The 25,977-nt window shown below is 44.8% G+C and overlaps 1 protein-coding gene across 3 annotated transcripts in view; it reads left to right on the forward strand.

Moving 5' to 3' along the window:
• NAB2 (NGFI-A binding protein 2) overlaps positions 1-5,068 on the forward strand; it is a 34,880-nt gene extending 29,812 nt beyond the window's left edge. For all 3 annotated transcript variants that reach the window (XM_040425715.1, XM_040425713.1, XM_040425714.1), the window contains exon 7: positions 1,818-5,068. In XM_040425715.1, the coding sequence (XP_040281649.1) occupies positions 1,818-1,912 (95 nt within the window). In that variant the 3' untranslated portion in view covers positions 1,913-5,068. The remainder of the gene's footprint in view (positions 1-1,817) is intronic.
• The last annotated feature ends 20,909 nt before the right edge of the window (positions 5,069-25,977 follow it).

Consider the following 25,977-nt stretch of genomic DNA (forward strand, 5'->3'; position numbering starts at 1 on the left):
GGCTCTGTAGCAAGGATGAACAGCTTGGTACAACCTCACTGGGGGCTGTAGTCTCCCTGTAACTGGGCCTTATACAGTACAGACCAAAAGTTTGGACACACCTTCTCATTCAAAGAGTTTTCTTTATTTTCATGACTATGAAGGCATCAAAACTATGAATTAACACATGTGGAATTATATACATAACAAAAAAGTGTGAAACAACTGAAAATATGTCATATTCTAGGTTCTTCAAAGTAGCCACCTTTTGCTTTGATTACTGCTTTGGACACTCTTGGCATTCTCTTGATGAGCTTCAAGAGGTCCTCCCCTGAAATGGTCTTCCAACAGTCTTGAAGGAGTTCCCAGAGATGCTTAGCACTTGTTGGCCCTTTTGCCTTCACTCTGCTGTCCAGCTCACCCCAAACCATCTCGATTGGGTTCAGGTCCGGTGACTGTGGAGGCCAGGTCATCTGGCGCAGCACCCCATCACTCTCCTTCATGGTCAAATAGCCCTTACTTTCAAAGTTTTCCCAATTTTTCGGCTGACTGACTGACCTTCATTTCTTAAAGTAATGATGACCACTCGTTTTTCTTTACTTAGCAGATTTTTTCTTGCCATAATACAAATTCTAACAGTCTATTTAGTAGGACTATCAGCTGTGTATCCACCTGACTTCTCCTCAATGCAACTGATGGTCCCAACCCCATTTATAAGGTAAGAAATCCCACTTATTAAACCTGATAGGGCACACCTGTGAAGTGAAAACCATTTCAGGGGACTACCTCTTGAAGCTCATCAAGAGAATGCCAAGAGTGTGCAAAGCAGTAATCAAAGCAAAAGGTGGCTACTTTGAAGAACCTAGAATATGACATATTTTCAGTTGTTTCACACTTGTTTGTTATGTATATAATTCCACATGTGTTAATTCATAGTTTTGATGCCTTCAGTGTGAATCTACAATTTTCATAGTCATGAAAATAAAGAAAACTCTTTGAATGAGAAGGTGTGTCCAAACTTTTGGTCCGTACTGTATGTCAGCCCAATTACAAAAGATCTCAGCAATAAAAATGTAATGTTAAATGTCCCCCAGAAAATAAAAAAATAACAATAAAATCACTACACACTGCACAAGCAACCATAACCTATCTAGGTCAAAATAGCCTTTGTGCTATTAATAAAAAATAAAAGAAAAAGAAAAATGACATATAATTCCCCATATATCATTAAAAAAAGGTGCAAAAACAATTTACATAACCAAACTTAAAAAAAAAAAAATGTTATGTCTTTCAAAGATGCATTTACTAAAGAAAAAAAAATGGAGAATGAATCTGATCAGGAAGGGGGATAAATGGCCTGGTCTTTGACTAAAGGGGTTATCCGAGACTATTAAATTCCACCCATATGACGAGTCCCTCACAATGAATATACTTACCTTGCTCCCCACACAGCCGGTGCTGCTTCTCCCCGTGCGCAGAAGAAAAAATCCGCTGTCGCAGGGAAGCAGCCAATGGCAGGCGGGGACGGGGACAAGCCTACCTAGCATCGTGGATGACGCTAGGGAGGCTCGTCCCCGTCACCGCCTGCCATTGGCTGCTACCCCCTGCCCCCAAGACAAGATGTTTTCATCCGCACACGGGGAGAAGCAGCAGCAGCTGTGCGGGGATCAGGAGCATCGCAGGGAGCGGGGACCGAGGTAAGTATATTTATTGTGAGGGGCCCGGGCATATGGGTGGAATTTAATAGTCGACGTTTACGATTGTTTTCTAGTTTTCATACTGTGCATTTATACATTTATTGTACCTGTCTATTCAATAGTCTGGTTTTCTCCATACAGAATGTGATGACGGTGGTTCGGAGAGCTGTTCAAGTTTGCCTGTTTCACCACAAATCACAGACCTCAGATCTGGAAACTGCAAGGAACAGGAATAAAGAAAATCCGAAGGCAAGACGAGGACAACTGAAAGATACGAAGTAACAACGACAAAAATCATTTGTTCCCTAACCCTAAGCCATCTAGGACACTGAGCCATCTATAATAATGATACCTTACCAGTTCCAGTGGCCTCCATATTGAACAGAACCAGCTCAGTTATGTAGACTGGACGGCAGGTAATGGCTTACAGTGTCTGAGAACCACTGAGATTTTGGGATTAGCAAACGTTAAATGCAATGTACCAAACTTATGAGCCATGACGTGATATTGTATTCAAGTATGGCATTGTTAATAATTGCAATGATTATTGTATTATGTTTATTTCTTACAGATATATTCATTATATAGTGCAGCAAATGACTTTTGAATATTAGTTGCCAGATTTTTCATAAAACATGTTAAATGCTATATTATACCATCAGGATATCAAGGATTAAGGCTTCGTATAAATTGATAGCTCTTAGACAAGATTGGTAGACGTGCAAGCTCTTGATTTCTAGTTTTCTGGGCTACTTTAACTGTTGTTGTCTACTGATGCGTTAAGCCTCATCTCCCAAGCAAAGAAATATATAAGGTATTAAAGGGGATTTCTGGGAATTAAATATTGATAATCATCAATATCTGACAGGTCAACTCCTGGCGAGGGTTGCAGCTTCTTCATGGTATACCAAGCACAGCGCCGTCCATTGCATAGTGGCTGATCTTGGTATTGCAGCTCAACCCACATTTATTTAGGACATGTGACTGATGAACCTGACATCACATGACCTAGGAAGATGCCAAAGAGCTCACAGAGCCCTATGGCCTCTTCATACAGCTGATCGGGGAGGGTGCTAAGAATTGGACCTCCACCAATCTCATATTGATAACCTGTCCTGAGGATAGACCATCAATATGAAAATCCCAGAAAGCCCTTTTAATAAAATGTTAAAAGCTGCTGATGTCATTCACTTACACACACAAAATGGTAGTTATAGGAGAAGAAGATATTTCTTAGTTTTCCTATCAGCAATCCCGTTGAATTACACTACAGCCTTCCTCTGCCCAGCCTCGAGTGGTTGAGAACACAAGAATATATCGAATATATTGGATTCAGTTGCCAAATGAATGTAGAACAACTTTAGTGAGCTTTTCGTGACATTGTTTAGAAAGTACCTTTAGCAAATGACTGAAGTGAGACTGAATGGCTAATGGGTTAGTAGACGTTGCTTGTAATAGAATATGGGTTTTTAGGTCACCTTCTTCTGTTTTTTAATTCAGGGTTTTAGCTAAGCCAGGACTCAATGCATGGAAGTAATATTTTGGGGGGGAAAACTTAAATAAAGCAAAGTAGATAGAGTTTGAACATTTTATAGATAATCTTTTAATGTGCCATTATACCAGCTATTCTCATCCATCCAGAGATACCCCAAAGGGAGGTAAAACGCGTTGACAGTCATGGATGGCCCTACATGGGTATTGACATTTCATTGATTTAAGATGCTCTAAGTTATACCTCTGTTCAATTGACTTAAACTATGGGGCTCATGTATACATGGTATCAAGGGTTGTCCATTGTGCTACTACTTGACAAATGTAGGAAATTAATGACAGATAACAGCTGTTGTAAGTGGTCTTACAAAAAAATTGACATTTTTAGATTTATATGACACAGATGAGACAAAGATGGTCCATCTTCTAAGCCAAAACGTTGACATCTGAAGACCTTTTGGCCAATGACCCCCTTATGATTGATTACTTTATTATTTTACTAAACCCCCAACTATGTATGCTGTGTATTGAATCCAGAGATGCATTTATCTTTTCTGTACATATAGGAGATTTTATCATCAGGGAGTACTTTCTTTTTTTTTTTCCTGGAGTTCAGTCTGATTCCACATTTTGTGAGCCCCTTAGACTGACGTCCTTTTATTTCAAAGCAATAATCAGACTCTGTATTCTGTGTGCAATAAACGATTCAGAGAAATCCATCACCGCACCGTTGTCACTTCTCCATGGATCTCCAGGAGGTTTGGAGTCACTTTGCTGGTTCGTATAAAGCCAGCCTGTAAAAATGTGCTTTCAATAGTTAGTAAAGTGTGTAAACGAGCCTATTTACTCTTTTCCTTTGAAATGATGGTACATGATGAGCTTTTGTTCTACTTGCATACAGCTAACTGTATATAGATAGCTCAATGTCTAAGTAGAATCAGCGACTATACATTCCAGTAGGAACATTCAAATCCATTCTGTGTTATTGATGGTGGTTAACTCTAAAATGTTCCTCAGTTGCCTTTCTGATTAACTTATTGTGTTCTCTGCGTAGTAGTGAATCCTATACTCAATGTTATAGTCTTAACTCCACTTGAGTAATCTGTCTTATTGCTGTACGTATAAACGGTGTCCATTATGGTCTGTAGTCTTGCAATCTCATATAGCTATGATATTTGTAGAATGCTGTCTTGTCTTTCTTTGAATGTTGGCCCTGTTTTGTCCTCAGTAAGAAATAATTCACTGCATGATAACATATTTCCATGGATGTTCCATATAAAAATCATTCATAAATGCACTGCTGACTACACTTTTAGAGATCTCCCTAACTATTCACCTTAAAATATCAAGGATACAACATAGACAATCAGAATCTACTTGTCAAGAATGGTCCCGACGTGTAGATAGCAAGAACGTAAATGCTGTGGCTGCTTCCAGACCTGTGGAGCGTGTAGCCCTCTCTCACCTAGCTTGGCACCATCGCCCTTATCCTGGTCATTTATCGCTGTACAAGAGTCCTTCTCTGCAATTACACCTCATCAGATTGTTGGGAACCAGGGTCATATTACCTTTTTCTTCTCAGAGGTATGGTAAAGGGAGAACAAATGCTGGGGAGATGCTTGGTGGTGTCAGCCAACACCTGAAGGTTTAAAAATGCAGTTTTTGCTATGGAGTCTTCATTGTTTGTATATAAACTTTATTGTTTCTAGTCAAGGAAGTGCATCACCAAGTAGTTCATCTCAAAGGGGGTTATCTCACCAAAATTATTTACTACCGATCAGTGATAGTTTTTGTGATATGGCTCCTTTAAAGGAAATGTGTCACCAGTTAAATGTGTCACCAGTTTTCTGCCAGTTAAAACCAGATAGTAACACATATCGTTTTTTTCTAATCAGTTTTCTTTTTTTCTTTTTTTTGCAGATTTTTTTTTATTCTATTTCCTGAACATTATTATGGGGGCGGCCATCTTGCCTGAGCTGTTTCCTAACAGCATTTAGAAAGCATTAAGAAAATTGCTTTACAGCAGCCACATGGGCCATAGACGCAATGGTCAGGAGAGGACCTCACTGACTGTACAGAGGTCATTGTACAGGGCAAGAAGAGATAATCTCTGATAGTCACTTACTGTAAATGGTGGATCCTGTCTTATCTGTGATTCCAATCCTGGCTGTAATGATACCTCTTCTGTGTATAGATAAGACAAGATCCTCCATTCAAAAAAGGTGATCATCCAATCTTATCTATTCCTTCCTTGCACAATGACCTCTGCACAGGTCACAGAGCATGCTTAGAAAACTCTCCCATAGACGTCAATGAGGTCCCCTCCTGACCTTGTGTCTATGGACCATGGGGCTGCTGTATACTTAATTTTCTTAATGCTTTCTAAATGCTGTTAAGAACAGCTCAGGCAAGATGGCCGTCCCTATAATCCTGTTCAGGAAATAAAAAATAAAAAATCTACAATCAGAAAATAAAAACAGATTAGTAAAAAAGTATATGGGCTACTATCTGGTTTAAACTGGTGACACATTTCCCTTAAGGCCAAATATTATCATGATCCACCTAGATATTTGTAGGTGGATTATGATTATTTAGTTCATGGGATGTTTATGACCAAAACACACAATCCACATTTACTGGCAGACAAGTGCATTTCTATTCGTGTCTTCACTTTTGATTGAAAGCGACCAACTAAGCCTCTCGGGTTGACAAAGGGCACCCCTGCAGGGACAAACACATTTTTCTTTTCAGAATCTTTGCAATAAGCAGCTTATCTCATTCTGGCACACAGCAATAAAAGTTTCCTCAGGAGTTACCGCTGCCATTCACAATAACCATATAGTGACAACAGGACATGGACATTAAAGAGCAGTCACGTCCCTAACACAAGGCCATTTCCTGTTACACATGACCTGCGTAGTCAATGCGAGCAAACATCAGGTCAAAAGAATTTAATACGCAGATATTGCCTCCTAAATCTGCTCTCAAATGGGGGTTTTTCAAAAGTTGTAACCATTGCAGAATACCTTGTAATTGCATTGAACACACCATTACAGTTAGTCATTTCATACACAGGTTGGAACATCACCGAGAATCTGAAATATATTAGGAAAAAACTCAAGAAAGTTAATGTTCATATGGTGTTATCCTCTTCTGCTCTTCATGGGAACTGCCGTTGTATCACAGCCTGAGCGCCTATGGTTAGTCCAATAGTATTCTGTGTTGTCCTGTACATTGTATCCCATATATACGTCACATTTTTGTCATTCTGTATGATCTGCTTGAGGATGTTCGAGTCAGTCAATGAGACTGGCTGAGGATGTCTCACCAGTAAAATGCCATCAGATCATCAGTAAATCATCGGTGGAGATGTTTGGGTTTTCAGTATAGTAATAGTGGTAAAATCTATTTTAACCCATGCTTTTATGTATATTAGGTAATGGCTCATAAAGCAATTACTGGAATCACTACCATTACAAGAGAAAGTAATTCAATAATAAAGTTACTTATTGCCCGGCAGGAAAATCTGTCCCTATTAACCATTCGTACAGCGCTGTGTGTCATGAAAGTTCCTTCTAAAGTGATATCTGTTACTCCACAGGGGTACCACCTAATTTATGAAAAAAAATGTTAGAAAAATAAAGTGTTGGCTGAATGAAGAAGAAAGCGATGACCCGTTAGTTAGAGCGAGAAATGCGCTTGCGCAGAACAGTCATGAGTTCTTTGCCAATACAAGAGCATCCACACTGCACATGCACCAGATATCCTCTGCACCACATAAGCTCAGGAATTGTAATGGACTGTGGATGACGTAATCCCCTAAAGGGGTATTCGAGCCCCAATTTCCTTTTTACTTAGTCCCGGATAGTGTTGTACCTAAAGTAAAAAATGCACTGATCTGCTGCCCGTCATTGCGTTCCACTGACGCTCCTTTCTGTGCTCCCTCTGGTTCTCAGTATGTAAATTTTAGGCAGGGTCACATGCTCAGCAGTGACGTGCCACCTGGGTACATGTCGCTGCTGAGGTCAGTGAATGGCAGCAGACATCCGTCTGACCCCGTCTAGAAGTTTACATTTAGGGACCCGAAGGAGCAGCAGGAGATGGAGCCTCAGCGCGAGAATAGAGGGATGGGGAGCAGATGAGTGCATTTTGTATTTTAGGCACAACACTAATTGAAATGAAGGTCATAGCAAGAGACTAAATATCAAAGTAAAACACAAAAGCAATACATTTTTGTCCGGTGTATAAACATTATTAAAATCTTTTAAGAATCTTTAAGAATTATTTTACTTGCTTACTCTTTTTTTTTTGACAGGAATGGTTTCTTTCTTTTCAACTTGTTTAAGAAGCACAGGGTTTAACCTGTGACTGTCTTCTTTATCCTAGAGTGCTCTAGGTATGCTATGTAATGTTCGGACATCTATAAGATGCATTCATAAACTGAAGCCAGTAGGACCACCTGTGACCCGCTAAATGGCCTTTTGATCCTCCAATTAGTGGATGTAAGTGCTTGTGTGTGCTATCTGCACAGCTAGAAAATGGATTGGTGCTGTTTATCTGCATCCACTAGCATCTAAAAGGTTGTCTTTAAGAAACGTTCTCTCTGCATAAGTGTATCATATAATGACCAGGTCCAAACAATGATCTAGAATTTACAGATGTGACCTTCCTTACCTTTCCTCTTGGCTCAACAGATGTATCCCAAGATGTGTGGCACGAGATGATTTTGTGATACTCTGTTGGGAAACGTCTATGCTATATTTCTCTGTTTGTGGCCACCCAGTGGGCGCGATGTGTGTTGCAGCATGACAAGGGTTTTGCTAGTGCGCTGCACAATGCATTGAATTTGTATAGTAAGAAATTAGAGGCTTAACAAAAGGCTATGGGTGGCCACATCTGTATGCAGCCCAGCTGTCACATAGTACTTTTGCTTTCAGTAATACAGCGTGCATCTATATCTCAGAAGACACTGACCACCTGTTTGCATTCTGTATCATGTATAATGTGAGCTCAATGTTAACTGATTGCATATGTGTTGCTGTATGTGTTCTGCGTAGAAAATCTAGCAGTAGTCTTTTCCTTCATTGTACATTAGATTATTTATTTTGTTATTTGAAACAATAAAATTTATTTTACATCTTTTTTGCTGTTTTGTTTTTTGTTCACCATAACTATACAGCCCCAGGGTTAGATCTGTGCAGAGGTTGTTGGATAAGTTCTCATCCTGGGTATAATGAACAAACCTTTAAAGAGCATCTGCCTATTAAACCAGGCATGCTGCCTGGTGGGGTTGATCTTGCTGATTGGTAGAATCATTGCTGAGATAGCTGTGCTTTTATTAATATGCAAATGACCTGGGTCACGCACCAAGGGGCTGGTGGGAGCCATTGGAGCACTTCTTTAGTAACATCCCTCTGAGCTTGGCCTTCCTCCCTCCCGTACTTGATTATCTAGGGCCTAGGGCCCACTGTACGGATACATTCAAATATTACCTGCTCACAGAGCAGCAAGATGCTACCAGATGATTAAATATGGGGGTCCCTGCAGTGACTGAGAAGGTAGGTCCTGGGGAGAAGAGGACACTGGCAGCTTTCCTCTGACCTAGAAGTCATCTCTGCTCTGATCGTGTCTATAATAATAACCTGGGGAGTTTCTTTAATAATCAAGTTTCTTATATGAACATAGGCTGGTTGAGGTGCTGTACATTGAATATATGTATGTAGGGCAGTAAGTCTAATGTGTCATGTGCCACTTGTGCAGGTGGTGGGAGACTAGGGGTCCACCTTACCCAGAGGGCCATCGGGAGATTCACCTGTACCCCTGTGGGCCAGTCCGAGCCTGCCTGTCAATCAAGAGGGAGTGCCCAGTTCAGAGGGGTGTTATAAAAACAGTGTTCCAAAGGCTCAGTCCAGCTCTTTGGTGCTCGAACCACTTCATTTGCATATTTTAAAAAATGATGATATCTTGCCAACGGTTCTACCAAGAGACATAACAAAGGTAGGGCTTTAATCAGCATGAGGAACCCTACCAGGTAGCATGCCTGGTTTATTATGATCTTTGATGCTGACAGATGCTCTTGTTTCTGGCAACTCTTTATCTGGCCCTGGCAAACCTTTAGCAGGGGAATCAGCAATACATTTCCTCTGCATGATACGTATGTACATTTACATGATGACTGTTCAGAATAACATATGAATGCCTTGCATGAAGTTTGTATGGTGTTTGCGGGTTTTCCTCCCTGTACAGCTTTGTGGAATATGTTATTACTATGTATGCATTGGAAAATAAAAGCATGGTATAATACATTTATTACATCATGATAAAACAATAGCTAATGCTAATTCAAAGCTGCCACAACCAACTAGTGAACGGCCGATATCTCAGCAAGTAAAGGAACTATAATTGAGGCTTGTCAGCGCCAGATGGAGTAATAAATGTTAATTTTTCAGGAGAGCTGACATCTACTCTTGAGTCTTGACATCTACATGATATATTTCAGAATATTTCTCATCTGTGTGTCTTAAATACATTTTGAGTATGTGATACTTGAGGTTAGAACGTATATAAATGCAGCAAACATATCCCCAGACTAAGGAAAGGCATCGACGTTACTCCTGTGATATGCAGATAAAACTCTGATGATTACTGCGCCTCAGGAAGAGAAAATAAGCAAATGCTGAAGGCTTTTCACTTGCATACCTCAGTGGTCTGTCCACGTCATAGCAATATGCACACCCACACTCTCTTCTCGCAAAACACCCCCTCACAAGAAGTGGGTGGAAGTGTGGGCGGAAGGGGAGAGTAAGAATAGGTGCACTGTTCACATTTTCCACATTATTCCAATGCAAATGTCTTTTTCCTCAAGAACGATTACTGGAAAAACGGTGCCCTTTGTGGATATCAGGGCACATTTATCTAAATCTGTAAAAATGTGAAAGCTATTGCTTCCATTTGTGATTTTCTTATCATTAACAGGGTTCTTTATGAGTTACTGAATTATGCGTGCTGTAATAACAGAAGGATACTGTGCCTTTGACGTGTATTCTGAATTCGTGGTTGCTTTGTTCCCCTCGTTGGGGATACAATTGTAGTGAGGTTGACAGCTATACTCTGAAAACGACAAGCTATGTTATGCCACAATCCTCATATCAATGTGTATGAGTGTGTCAAACAATGAATGTGTCATCAGAAAATCATCTATTTTAAAAAAAAATCATGTTCTTATGTTAACCTGTTCCTGACCTTTGCCTTACATGTACGGTAAAAGTTGGGTCTTCAAAGATGGTGCCCACTCAGAAGCTCAGTGGGTACCGTAGACACCAGGTTTCTGCTGTTTAAAATATCAGACACCCAGAGGCATTGTCCGTCTTTGGCAATAACGCAGATTAAGCCCTCAGATTCCATGGACAACTGCACGGTATCCAAGTGGTGAAACCCTGAGAGCGCTGGTCTCCCAGATGCCCAAATGGCCTCCTCCCGCACAAAGATCAAAGGAGCCATCTGAAGGCTCTGAGGCCTGCCATCATGAAGTTCCTATGGCAACACAGTGATTCTCTGAAGGACTGCAATGTTATGCTAGTCCCTAGGTGGACTTAAAGATCATTGGCATCATCAAGGCGGACATATTTACCCCGGCTATAAGGGGAATACAGCCTACTGACATGCACCGCAGAGCTGATCTGGGTCTGCTAAGGATGCGTCTATATCTGGGCTTGCAATTACAGAATCCTCAATTTCGTGGGCAGATGTGGACGTAGCTTGACCAGTGTTGGCACTTCCTGATCTGTATACACAGCGTTCACTGAGGGCTGTGTATACAGCGATTGGAGGGCAGGGATATTAAAAAACATCTCTACCTTCTCTATGAGCAGTTCAGCTATCACTGACCGTGGGTTTTCTGCTCCTACTCCTGCACAATTAGCATGCAGCTGCCATCTCTACAACTCCCAGCAAGCCTGGACAGCCTACAGCAGTGAATGATGGGAGTTGTAGTTTTACAACAGCTGGAGGGCCGCAGGTTGAGCATCCCTGGCTTAGATGAATGCGGACCATCAGAACATATAGGGGGTCATTTACGGACATATACAGTGGATATAAAAAGTCTACATGGTAAAATGTCAGGTTTCTGTGATGTAAAAAAATGAGACAAAGATAAATCATTTCAGAACTTTTTCCACCTTTAATGTGACCTATAAACTGTACAACTCAATTGAAAAACAAACTGAAATCTTTTAGGTGGAGGGAAGAAAAAATATAAAAATAAAATAATATGGTTGCATAATATGGTAGCTGTCTTATATTGGAAATCGGCGGTGGATACATTGAAGTTAGGTAGAAGCCAGCACCTCTACATAATTTCGGCGATCCACTGCCAGAGCAAAGGGTTTATTAAGACCGGCGTCTAAAACGCTGGTCTTAAGAAATTTGCCCCATGCAGTCTATAGTGGTCTAGAACAGGTTAATAAAAAGCTTCTGGTCAGATGAGCATGTTTCGGTACCTAGCAGTAATGTGCTATTGCACCCACTTAGTGGTGTACCCAACACTTGCTTGGGGTGACATTTGAAAGCACTCACCATTAGCACAATTACAGCTCCTCCTGGCTTGATTGGCTGACGGGCACCGTAAAGCTGTTGTCCCACTTTTGAATAGCATCCCAAATCATTTATATAGCCAAAGGTGTCCACCCTTACCTGTGCTCAAATTTGATTAAGGACTCCAATTTCTCCCAAAACAAATGCAAAACAATACAACATTGTGACATGCTTGCAAAACCCTTGATAGACTGCGATTCACAACACAACCTCTGGGCAGCCACATATAGGATAGACTTCTCATGGCAAAATATCTCAAAATCATGTTGTTTTTTTGCACAAGTGCTATATATTTTCAACTGTGTTACTTAAACTTTACAAGTAGGAGGTGGCCTGTTATTTTTTTTCTTTATATGGCCACCAGGTGGTGTTCTATTAATATGATGTAATAACTTGTGGCAGCACATCATCGGATTGCTATGGTTAATAGGGTCCACAAATCAAAATAAAAGCTTATTTATGGCAATGATCTCAGTGAGAGCGCTGCAGAGTTTATTACAAGTGGTCAGTTCTAAGGCTATTTTCACACTTGCGGCAGTGTGATCCGGCGGGCAGTTCCGTCGTCGGAACTGCCCACCGGATCCGCCAATCTGGATGTGACTGAAAGCATTTGTGAGACGCATCCGGATACGGATCTGTCTCACAAACGCATTGCAAGAACGGATCCGTCTCTCCGCTTGTCATGCGGACAGACGGATCCGTCTTGTATCTTTTTCCACAGTTTTACCGGTCTGCGCATGCGCAGACCGGAAGGACCGATCCGGCATTCCAGTATTTTGAATGCCGGATCCGGCACTAATACATTCCTATGGGGAAAAATGCCGGATCCGGCATTCAGGCAAGTCTTCAGTTTTTTTTCGCCGGAGATAAAACCGTAGCATGCTACGGTTTTCTCTTTTGCCTGATCAGTCTAAATGACTGAAATGAAGACATCCTGATGCATCCTGAATGGATTACTCTCCATTCAGAATGCATGGGGATATGCCTGATCCGTCCCCTGTGACGGAACTCTATGCCGGAAAAGAAAAACGCTAGTGTGAAAGTACCCTAATACACACAAAAAAAAACTAAAATAAAATTCTTGACATGAGACCTATTGTGCAAAAACGCTTCCAAGAAAAAGTTAACTTTACATGTGGAAGGAGGCCTGTTTTTTTATTTCGTTCTTTATATGGCCACCTGATGGTGCTATATTAATATGATGTAATAACATTTGGCAGCACAATATAGGATTGTATGGTTAATGATTCCACAAATAAAAATAATGTCTTGTGTAAACAATTTATGGCAATGACGTGAGTGAGAGTGCTGCAGAATTTGTTCTGAGTAGGCCAGTTCCTGCAATACACATAAAAAAAACTAAATTCAAACTCTTTCTGCTCTCCTCCAAAAGAGCAGTCGGAAATGTTCTTGATAGATCATTACAGTATCTGATCAGTGGGGTTAAGACACATGAGACCCCCTCTGATCAGCTGTTTGAGAAGGCATCAGCGATCGAAGTAGCGCTGCAACCTTCTCTCTGCTCACCAAGCACAGCACTGTACATAGTGTTTCAGCTGTGCTTGGTATCGTAGCTCAGACCCATTCATTTTACTGAGGCTGATCTAAACCCAGACTGATGAACAGGACGTCACTGGCTTAGATAAATCTGCGTGAAGGCCACAATGCTACTGCGAGCGCTGGTGCCTTCTCAAACAGCTGATCGGCAGGGGTTCCGGGTGTCAGACCCCCACCGATCAGATACTGATGAATAGAGATGAGCGAATTTCTCAAAAATTCGATTCGGCCAGTTCGCCAAATTTTTCTAAAAAATTTGGTTCGATCCGAATTTATTCGTGGCGAATCGCTTTAAAAAACGCCTATTTCCTGGCTGCAGAGAGCCTTTATAGGGGTGTAGAACTCTGTGCCTTGCAATAACACGCATAGGGAGTCTGCTGTAGTAGTGAAATACTACTGTGAGTGAGTATGACATGCAGATGACAGGCGTCGCTCTTAGAATCACTGCACACTTCACGTATTTGGGCAGTTACGGGGCCAAAACTGACCAAATAACTGAAGTGTGAACTCAGCCTTACAGGTTGATGTTAGAGCCAAGAAAAAGCACACTTCTTTTACCCCGTCGTCAGCTGATTCCACATAGAGGTCTACAGAACCTGTTCTATTAAACACTTATACAAGTAGAGCCCCCCGACAGACTGGAGAGGGTGTCAGCAATAAGTTTGTGTTGACGTCACAGATTTTTTTGCCCTTCATCTGATCCATCAGAACAATAACCCCAAAAAAACTGATCCTGTCTGTGAAGCAACTGCCTTCACTCAGTCAGCATTTGGTCAGTAATCCATCAGTATTGCTGAAACAAAAAAAACTGAAGTGGATCTAAAACAGAGATGACACGTGAATGGAAAATTTGCATGTGTTCTGTGTTTTGTACCCACTCCTGCTTTTGGCTACCAAATCATAAGCCAATTCTGATGCAAAATAGGCAGGGTGGCACAATGACAGTGTGGAGGTGGCAGCAGCATCAGAAGGAGGCCACAGGGTAGCACAATGACAGTGTGGAGGTGGCAGCAGCAGCATGAGGAGACTACAGAGTGGCACAATGACAAAGTGTGAAGGTGGTGGCAGCAGCATCAGGAGGAGGCCACAGGGTGGCACAATGACAGTGTGGATGTGGCAGCAGCATCAGGAGACCACAGAGTGGTAAGGTGACATAGTGTGGTGGTGGCTGCAGCATCAGGAGGCCACAGAGTGGCAAGGTGACATATTATTGAGGTGGCAGCAGCATCAGGAGACCACAGAGTGGCAAAGTAACATAGAGTGGAGGTGGCAGCAGCATCAGGGGACTACAGAGTGGCAAGGTGACATAGTGTGGAGGCATCAGGAGACCACAGAGTGACAACGTGACATAGTGTGGAAGTGACAGCAGCATCAGGAGACCACAGAGTGACCCGGTGACAGAGTGGGGAGGTGGTTGGGTGAAAGAAGGAGCACTTGGCATCAGATGTGTGGCATCAGGCGGGTGGCAGCATCAGAATAGTAGCTGAGGCAGGTAGCCAGAAGAAACCGGTCTCTTTTGTCAAAGTGTTGGTGTGGCACCATGGATGATCTAGTCTGATGCATCAGGCATTGGTGGGTGGAAATCCTGGCTGATCCACACCTGATTCATCTTGACAAAGGTCAGTCTCTCCACATTTTGGGAGAACAGGCGAGTTTTTCTTGGGGTAACTATGGCCCCCGCCGCACCAAACAGCCGCTCTGATGCCACACTACTGGCTGGGCAGGACAGCTTTTCCAGGGCAAACTCGGACAGTTGCGGCCACAAATCTAGTTTGGCTGCCCAGAAGTCCAGCGGATCTTCAATGTGTGGTGGCAGGTTTCTGTCCAAGTATGCCACCACCTGCTGGTTCAGGTCCTGTTCCAAGTCTACCTGCTGCTGGCGAGTAGTTTCTTCACTAGGCGGGTGAAGAAAGCTGCTCATGAGTGACTCTAGACTCAAGTTGCTGCTAATGGAGCTGGAACTGCTCCTATCCCCTGCCACAGCAGCCATGGCAGCGGAAGGGGAGCGCAGAGGGCCCCCCCGGTCAGACCTGCGAGAGGATGGACGATGGCGCAGATAGGCAGTGGCCAACTCACTACATAGGATTAGTGTTGGGCGCGAATATTCGAATCGCAAATTTGCATCGCGAATATCGCCACTTTAAGAATTTGCGAAGATTTTCAAATATAGTGCTATATATTTGTATTTGCGAATATTCTAGATTTTTTTTCCTTTAGTAACCTCCCTTCTTGCTTGTGGGCCAATTAGAAGGCTGCAATATCTTTGTCTGAGCTTAGCAACATCCATAGCAACCAATAGGAAAGTTGCCTATCCCTTACTATATAAGAACCTCCCCAGCAGCCATTTTCTGTAGTTTTATGGAGTTCTGAGAGAGACAGCAGTGTTATTGCTGTGCTCTGTGCTTTAATTACATTAGTTAGTTAGTTAGTTAGCATATATATATATATATATATATATATATATATTACAGATAGTTAGTGGGAGATAACCAGTGTAGGTTAGATCGTGATATAGTGTAGCTGATAGGTTCCAGTGCAGGGTGTTAGGTAGTGTGATAGGTTCTGCTGTCCATACATACATGCTGCAGACATAGTGCTGTGATGTTACAAGTTCACAACAATACTTAGTGCACCAATCAGTACTATGTAGTCAGACCTGCTAAAATGTGAAATTGCACGTATTGTGCTAAAATATGCGCATTGCAAATATATTAGAGCACTCTATCTGCATATAAAGCTATTGTAATGTTCTGCAGTGCCAACCATTTTCTCCGGTCTCAGGAAACTTCTAGCAGCTTGAAAAATGTAGCAACAGTGACCCACGCCTGTATTGCACGCGCAATACGTGCATATTACATTGCCGATTTTCGCAATATCTCGAATTTCGCAAATATATGACGAATATTCACCCAAATATTCGCGAAATATCGCAAATTTGAATATTGCCCCTGCCGCTCATCACTACATAGGATGTCTCTATAGTACTGCAGTGTGACCTGAAGTCTGGGGCCAAGCTGCTACAGTGTGGGCCAAATTCTATATCCACCCTCCCATCACTACAGAACATACAGGGTAATACAGCACCCCATACCTCTTACATCCAGTGATGTCTCCTTTGATGTAGATGTTCTTTTTCCTCATATTCTCCTTTCAGTCCTTCAGACCAGACCACCATTTTTCAGCCATTTCTCATCTCTGCAGTTTGACAAACAAAGTCTTAGTTTACAACTTTTCCATCATCCTCCCATCTTCTGGACAAATCATCCTACCACCCCCAATACTGTGCCGCTGTGCTCCCCAATATAATACTGCAGAAACCGATAAACCCCCTGACAATACAAGTACCACACAGATAATGCCCCCTTCAATAATTATTGGCACACACTGCCGTAAAATAACTGTGCCCAGCAAATAGTGCCCCTGACACTAATAGTGTAAACATAACGTCCCCCAAAAATAATTGTGGTAAGCTGATACTGTGCCAAGGTGCCCCCACAGTAATAGTGCTCCCAAAAGTCCCACCAATAGGAATAATTCTCTGCTAGAGCACACATGGTAGTAATAGTACTCCTACAGTGCCCCCAACATGTCCCCACTGTGCCCCAGAAGTAATAATGCTCCCATAGTGCCCATACTAGTACTCATGTTCCCCATAGACAACCAGTAGTAATAAAGCCCATCATAATGCCCCCCCAGTAGTAATAATTCTCCTTATAATGTGCCAGTGCAAAAAAGACCCCCTTTTAATGCCCCCAGTTGAGCTAATGTCCCCATAGTGCCATCATAATGTGCCAGTATAAAATACCCTCATAGTGCTCCTCTCCCCCTTCCCCAGTGCCCCCATAATGTACCAGTATGGAATGCCCCATATATAGTGCCCCAGTAGATGCCCCACAATCGTGTGCCAGTAAGTAGTACCATATAAAAAAATAAACACTTATACTTACCTCCATCAGACTGGCAGCGAAGCGATGCAGGCCTCTTCCCGGCCTGTGTCCCTGCAGCCTATTAGAGGAACGGGGAAGGGAGACGCCTCTCCCCTGTCCCGCTGCAGCACATCCATCTGTATCACAATGGAAGCGCTCATCTCCATGTGCCCTGCTGCCGCCCCCCACTTGTCACCAGGACCGCGCCGCCTGGGGCGATCGCCTCACTTTGCTCAATTGGCGGTGCGGCTCTGCTAGCGCCCCCTGGAATTTTGTGCCCGATGCAACGCCCCCCCCCCAATGCTACGCCACTGCATTACGGTAGCAAGTGAGCATTCATTGGGCCATTTCTGCAAGTGACTCGGAGGGACTCCCTGCCCCCATCTCCACTGCATACTGCCACGGTGTGTCTGGGTCCTCTGCCTCCTCTTCCTCATCGCGCTGTAACTTATGCTCCTGTGCCTCCTCTCCTGTCACCTGTTTAGAAAAACCACCCATTTTGCTACACATTGCTTGTGCTCCAATGTCCTTCTCCTCCTCCTCCAGTTCAGCGCCCACAGGGTTTATGTGGCCGTGAGATCTAGGCGCCACGTCTCCAGTCACCTGACCAGCCAGATTTACCAGCATCTGTTCCAGGACATGAACCAGTGGAATGAAGTTGTACACCCCGTAGACCTGGTGACTGACAAATAATGTGGCCTCCTCAAAGGGCCTGAGCAAACGGCAGGTGTCACGCATGAGCTGCCACTGGCTGACATCGAAGTTACACAGGGGAGTACTCCTGTCAGCTTGGATCATCAAGAAATAATTTATGGCCTTTCTCTGTTCGTATAGTCGGTCCAACATATGGAGGGTGGAATTCCAACGGGTGGAAACGTCGCATATCAGCCTATGTTGGGGGATGCCATTCTGCCGTTGCAGCTCAAGGAGGGTGTGCTTTGCGGTGTACGAGTGGCTGATGTGCATGGAAAGTTTCCTGGCCATTTTTAGGATGTCTTGCAGATGGGTGGAAGACTTCAGGAACTGCTTGACAATCAGATTGAACACGTGTGACATGCAGGGCGCATGGCTCAGCCTTCCTTGACGCAGCGCTGACACCATGTTCTTCCCGTTGTCGGGCACCATGGTTCCGATTTTGAGGCGTCGCAGAGAAAACCAAGATTCAATTTCTGGATGAAGGACACGGAGCAGTTCCTCCCGTGTGTGTGACTCCGTTCGCCCAGGCAAACGATGTGTAGAACAGCGTGACACCGCCGTGCCCTGCACATGTGATATGCTGGAGGGGCACTGTGATTTGTCCTTGCAGTGGAGGCTGAGGACACGGTGGAGGATGAGGAGGCAGAGGGGGACATTGTCGCAGGACCAACGGCATGAGAACGTGGAGGCGGAAGCAGCGTCACCAAGTTGCTGGTGTGGCTGTGCAAGAAGCCCATTAACCCAGTGGGCCGTAAAGGACATGTATTGTCCCTGACCGTAGTTACAGATCCACGTGTCTGCGCTGACGTGCACTTTGGCAGACACCAACAGGCTCAAGGACTGGCCCACCTTCTGTTCTACAAGTGTGTGCAGGGCTGGTACTGCCTTTTTGGCAAAGTAATGACGGTTTGGGACTATCCACCTCGGCTCAGCACAAGCCATCAGCTCTCTGAAGGGTGCTGAGTCAACCACTTGCTCTGAAGGGTGCTGAGTCAACCACTTGCACCGTCGGATGATTGCAAGCATACTGTTGTCTCTTGGCAATCGCTTCGGTGATCGATTGCTGACAGAATGACTGACGAGGAGTAGGAGGAGGAGCAGGAGCATCAGGACCAGCAGATGATGGGAAGGACAGACAGCTCCCTTCGGCTGAGGTGGTGGAGCCTTGACAGCCTAAAATAGGGTGCGTGCCACTGGGTGATGCTGCGGCAGGCTAGACCACCACATCGGAACCACTGTTCTCCCAGGCCACTTTATGGCGACGCTGCATATGTTGATGCAGGGCCTTGGTGCCAACATTGGCACCCTGGCCACGCTTCACCTTCTGCCTACAGATTCTACAAATGGCCATGTTCACCTCCTCCGGCGGCTTAACAAAAAACTGACACACCGCTGAGTATGTGATTTTACCCCCAACACTGCTCACTGACTGACTGCTACCGCCGCTGCTTCTGTGAACTCCTGCACCACTACTTTCCGGGAACATAGGCTCCTGCGAAGCGGGTGGTCTACTCCGGGCACGTTTGGTTCCCGACCTCCCCCTGCTGCCACCCTGCTGACTCCTGGCCATGCTAGCGACTTGCTGGCTACACCGCTGCCTCACGGGCAAGCTGCCATGCTCTTCTCCCGATGATGATGAAGCCCCTAATTCACCCAGCTCCCAAGTATGATCAGCTACATCATCATCATCATCAAGTACTGTGTGGATGTCATTGATGTCCTCCTTAACGGTCTCTGGGTCAGGAGCCTGACTGCTCGCAACACCAGCTCCCACGCCACTCTCCTCATCACTACTTGCCCACCTACTGGAGGAAGCAGCAGGTGTCTTCTCCACATCTTGGCTGGCCAGTAGCTGCTGACTGTCCCCTAGTAGCTCGTCCTCGCTGTATAGTGGAGCTGAGCTCACAGCATATAATACTTCTCTGGCTGAGGGAACAGAAAAGGACAGAGGCAGATTGAGGACAGGTGAGGGAACAGGGCCTGCTCCTGGGCCATGCCAGTTAAGGGTTGTGTCTGAAGAACACACGACTCTTGGCTGGGGGTGTCTGATGTCTCTTGAGATGAATTGGATGACCGAGTCAACCATTCAAGAACCTCTGGGTTGCTGGTCAAGACACAACCGCTAGATGACACTGGGAGCTCAGGCCTCTCGCTGAGACTCCTGCTGCCACGCCCCTTTACTCTGCTGCAACCTGTGCCTGCGCCAGAAACATTTAGGCCTCTGCCACTCCCCTGTGCAGGGCCTGGCACTTCTCTGTCTGTCTCACTTCACCACCCAACGGCTAATAAGTAAAGTTGAGCGGACACCTGGATGTTCGGGTTCGGCAGGTTCGGCCGAACTTGAAAAAAAAGTTCGGGACCCGAACTTTTGGGCACTAAAATGGCTCTAAAATAGTCCTGGAAAGGGCTAGAGGGTTGCAAAAGGCATGAAAATGTGCTTAAGAGCATGACAACTGTTTTGCAAACAAATGTGGATAGGGAAATGACTTAAAATAACATAAAATACAGAAAAATTAAAAATAACAATCTGGATCTAGGAGTAGGAGGTTGAGGAGGCGGTGGATGTGGCGGTGTAGGTTGACGTGGCGGTGTAGGTGGAAGCGGCAGTGAAGGAGGAATAGGTAGCCAACACTGATTTGTGTTATTATTATTTTTTTTAATTTTAATATTGGGACATATAACAAAATAAAACAAAGAATAAGTGCACTTGAGTACAAGAATGGATGGTTGAGGCTGGTATAAATGTCTATTCTGCACAAGGTACGGACAAGTCCTGTGGGATTCATGCCTGGTTCATTTTTCCCACCCCAATTGCTGAATCCAAGATGGCTGAGGCTATTTATAGGGCTGTGACATCACAGGGCTGGCTGACTGCTGATTGGCTGCATGCATGGCATTGTGAAAGATCCCTCATTCCCAGAGTTCTTTGCTTCATGTCAAAACACGTGCAGCAGCCATTTTAGGAAAAAATATGATTCGTTACCACAAAGTGTGAGGAAATTTGGATTCGGTGCACTTTGTCAACTTTGTTTCGCTCATCTCTACTGATGAATTATCCAGCGGATAGGGAAAAAATCTTTGAAAATTTTTTCACAGTTTATCCAGTATTTATTAGTTTGTAGTAAACTTGTATTGTTTCCCCGCTGCCATCAATCCAATCATGCTGTTGCCAGTGGTAATGGCCAGACATTCTTCACTCACATCTCCTGCACTCCTTTGAAGAATGCAGGACACATGCTTCTCCAATAGTGAAACACTGCTGTAACAGGATAAATCCTCCACACAAGAATTTTATTGTACTCACAAAATAACAAGCATTAGAAACATATAAAATGCAGCTCACGCGAACACCATCAACATATGGCTGGTCCCGTCCGACTCGAGTTTCTCAATCCTGTTTCTTGCTGGGCATACTGGAGCAGGAGCAGATAAGAATCTGATCGACAGGGGTCTTATCATTGGGGCCCCTGCTGATCACTAGAATGGTGGCCTGGGTTCCATAGTATGAATAAAGCAGTGGTCACCTATGTGCTTTGCCACTCTATTCAGCTCTATGGGTCAGCCAGAAATAGCCAAGCACTTGTACTCGACTATCTCCGGCAGTCTAATAGAATTGAATGGAGTAGTAGACACACATGCCTTTCTGATGCTCGATTTAGGGGATCATGGGTCTCCTGTGCATAGGGGATAAGTTGTTGTAATAGGACAACCCCTTTAATGGTAAAAAAAATATAAAAAAATTGACAGATGCATTTAGGACAACTAATTAGGTGCATTGGTTTAAAAATTTGAAGAATAATAGAATGGCGTCAATAAAATGGACGATGCAATTTAATATTACTCAGAAATAGTGTTGAGCATGTGCAGTACGCCAGTCCTGCAGGGTGAGCAAATATGAGGTCACAGGGGTAGTTAACAAACCGAGGGTTACTCTTGGTACTCACAATTTGTCGAAGACCCTGGGCAGGCGTACAGCAGTGATGGAGGGGCTGGCACATGGATCCTCTGGGGCACTCTTTGTATATAGGGACCAGGCCGGGTGGTAGGTGAGGTGCCCTGGGTGTTGGAAGTTTAGTGTGCTGGTGGCAAGATCCCTTATGGTTCGTGACGCCAGTGCCGGTAACGGTGGCACACCGATTTGTTGTAGGAATAATTGAGGTACACAAAGTTGCAGTGAACCAGAACTTCTTTTTACTGAACAGTTCAACTATTTACAGGTTTCAGTTAGTTCCACATGTACAATGTTGGTCACAGGCAGGCTTTACATAAGTGGCAGGCAAAGTCTTTGCAAGATACTCAGAGGGAATAACACTTACAGATCAGACTGTATTTTCCTCAGATCCTGTCTGGCTTTCTCCAAGGCCCGTATGCCCTATAGCTGGCTTTATCCATGGGTAGGGAAACCTTCCTCTGGTGTAAATCCTCTTGCTGTAAATATCCTTCTGCCCTTCAGCTTCCTACTTAGCTGGATAAAAGTGGCTCTGCACTGTACTTTTCCAGGTGCTAGATATCTTCAGGAGGCAACTTCTTCTCCTGGGTGCAAGCTAGGAACCTGGGCTATCTAGCTGCATGTCAGAAGCTGCTTCCCAGCTATCTTCTGGTTAAAGTACACACTGGCTTCTGACCACACTCCCTCTCTCTGGACTGGACCTGACTATATATACTAGGGGGTTCCCTAGCTCTCTCTACTGCCTAGGAGGAGGAACTACACCCCTAACAGGCCTGGTACACAGGAAATAACATTAAATTATACATTACAATGCAATATAAAATACCATAACCATGTTCCACAGGAGGTGGAGAACAACTTGACCCAATTGACCCTTGAGTAGTGCCCACCCTCACTTAGTGGGACACTACATAGCCCGCTACTTTGAGGTTGCAACATAGGGGGGCCCGCCCAGCTGGACACTGTGACCTGAAAGACAAAAATGCAAAGCAGGCATATACCACAATCACTACTTTTGCAAGGAAAATATTAGGCAGCTCCGCTGGCAAAGGAACAAGTGCGGTGAAAAGGGGCATCGTTCTCTTCGCACAGGATAGTACAGGGAACAGGTGCGCTGACCTGGTACAGCATATCAGGAATAACCAGCATAGTCCATAATAATAAAATATGATGGTCCCATAAAACAGCATCTCAGAGGCCCACATGCATTGTGGTCATCTCTGGGCACAGTTCTTGAATTAAGATTGCATATAATAAAAAAGTCACATCGCAGAACTCTACATTTCAGGGATACTTTCCCCTGGCAAGTCCTGGTAGATAAAAGTAGTGCTGTAATATCCCTATTCAACCTGAAAAGGGTGTTAAAAAGGGTAAGGTGCAAAACAACAGGCACAAACTTAGAATGAAAAAGACACAAATGCAATAGCACTCTGCAACCAGCATTCTGCAAACTTAGAATGGCACTTAAAGCAGGCAGGATGTCCTGAAAAACAAACATGGCAGAAGAGCTATTGGTATTCTCAGTGGCTTTTCAACTACCACTGGGCCGTGGGTAACTGGCAGCAGCTCATTGGGCCAAAACATAGGACTCGTGTCCTGAAACAGTTAAATTTACTGGAAGGGTCCCTCAGCAATCATGGCCTAGCAGGTCTACTCACAGGTATGCATCCAGCTCATACTGATCGTCAGACGTTGTGCATCCTGGTTCCGCTCTGAGTCTTGGCCTGGAACGGGAATCCACACTTGGCTGGGCCCACAAAATAGTGTTAACAGGCAGCTGAAGAATAAATGGGCCTGTCACTGGTATAGGCTCCGCAAGCCTGGGGGTGAAAGTTGCAGGAGGCTCCATAGGTCTGGGCGTCGCCGGCATCATGCGACAGACCCGACTCCTGGTATAACAAAGTTTCTCGGGCACAGGGATGGTAGCCGCCGAGCTGGTGGCGACGGGATCTTTCACTGCACGCCCGGGGACATCAGAGTTCTTGGGTGAATCGCTATTGTCCGGTGGTATTGGTGCCACTCTGGACGCAGCAAGTTGGCGCAGGCCATGAAGATGGATTTCTAGCCTGGCGATCTGGTCCTCCAGTCTCTCAGGTGATGCTCCGCTGCAGGGATCCGGTACTGTCGCAGCAGGTTCAGGTGCTGAGTCACAACTCTTCCCTCGCCGCAGGACATCAAGGGTCTCATGGAATTTCTGCATGTTTTCCATCTCCACTTGTGTCTTCTCCCTGCGGGGCAATTCAGGTGAGGGATAGGGACTCACCCGTTTCTCTAGCACCGTAGGTTGCCAGAAGATGTTGGGACCGGTGAAGGAACCCCTCTCCTGGTAAGTATTGCGAGCAGGTTCCGCCGGACTCTCTGGCTCGCATTCTGGACTGGTGGGCTCTTCAAGCTCTTCCCAACTCTCTGGTCCCGGCTTGGGACGGGTTATGGCCGTGGCATAAGGACCCCTCAGGCCCTCGGCGGGGGTAAATTCCACCTTTTCTCCTTCGCGGAGGTTATGCAAATGTTCGGGTAAGTAGCTGCGCTTCACAGACCTCCGATTCACATGAAGGTCTCGGCCTGTGGAGAAATCCTTGATGAACCCGAAACCCCGGCTTTTATCAAATGTCACCACCACTCCCATCCTTCTCTCCAGGTGGGGCTGAGTATTCGAGTGGCGCTCGTATACAGTCTTCACAAGCTCCTCGAAGTATATCTTTTTCTCAGTAGTTTTTCGTATTGCCGTGGCGCGTATCTCGGCCATCAGCAAGGGCCATTGCACACTAGGCTGGGCAAATCTACCCCGCGAACCAGGGCACGGCTCGGGCTGCAACCGCGGTGGGAAGCAAGGTGGCCTCTCCGGTCACGGAGTATAGGCGGGTGGTGCTTCTCCCTCCTCGATTATTGCAGGCTCTGTAGTCTTGACTGTAGGTGAAGCCATTCGATTCGGTTAGAAAAATCCTCACTCTCCAACATGCTCGATCCCTTTACTGTGTATGACAGGGCGGCTCTCAGTACTTCACACAAGACCTCCCACTGCTCCGGGAGGCCGCCCCCTACGTACTCCAAAATGGGGGAGGCGGAGTCCATCTTGGCAGACATGCAAATTAGATGATAAGGCGGTGGCGCGAACATACAATCCTTCCCGCTCTTTCAGCAGAAGGCGCCAAATTCTTCCCACCAACAAAATGCAGCGATGGCGCAGCAATAATTCCAGTCAGCTTAGGCGGCCATCTTTAAGCATAAGGCTGTCAATTCACTGACTGCAAGCGGTGACTCAAAGAGCAGCAAACAGTCCACAATATACAGTTTTTCATACCGCGATTGTCCACAGTTCTTTGGCCCAACTTTTTCAAATAAACGGATAGGGCATTTATCACTTAATAGGCAATTATGGCACACAGTTCAGATTCCACTATGGCGTAGAAATATTTTGCATCCTGTTTGTGACGCCAAAATATGCAGTGCGCCAGTCCTGCAGGGTTAGCGAATATGAGGTCACAGGGGTAGTTAACAAACCGAGGGTACTCACAATTTGTAGAAGACCCTGGGCAGGCGTTCAGCAGTGATGGAGAGGCTGGCACATGGATCCTTTGGGGCACTCTTTGTATATAGGGACCAGGCCGGGTGGTAGGTGAGGTGCCCTGGGTGTTGGAAGTTTACTGTGCTGGTGGCAAGATCCCTTATGGTTCGTGACGCCAGTGCCGGTAACGGTGGCACACCGATTTGTTGTAGGAATAATTGAGGTACACAAAGTTGCAGTGAACCAGAACTTCTTTTTACTGAACAGTTCAACTATTTACAGGTTTCAGTTAGTTCCACATGTACAATGTTGGTCACAGGCAGGCTTCACATAAGTGGCAGGCAAAGTCTTTGCAAGATACTCAGAGGGAATAACACTTACAGATCAGGCTGTATTTTCCTCAGATCCTGTCTGGCTTTCTCCAAGGCCCGTATGCCCTATAGCTGGCTTTATCCATGGGTAGGGAAACCTTCCTCTGGTGTAAATCCTCTTGCTGTAAATATCCTTCTGCCCTTCAGCTTCCTACTTAGCTGGATAAAAGTGGCTCTGCACTGTACTTTTCCAGGTGCTAGATATCTTCAGGAG

Source organism: Bufo bufo, chromosome 3, assembly GCF_905171765.1.
Source record: "Bufo bufo chromosome 3, aBufBuf1.1, whole genome shotgun sequence".
Classification (NCBI taxonomy): domain Eukaryota; kingdom Metazoa; phylum Chordata; class Amphibia; order Anura; family Bufonidae; genus Bufo; species Bufo bufo.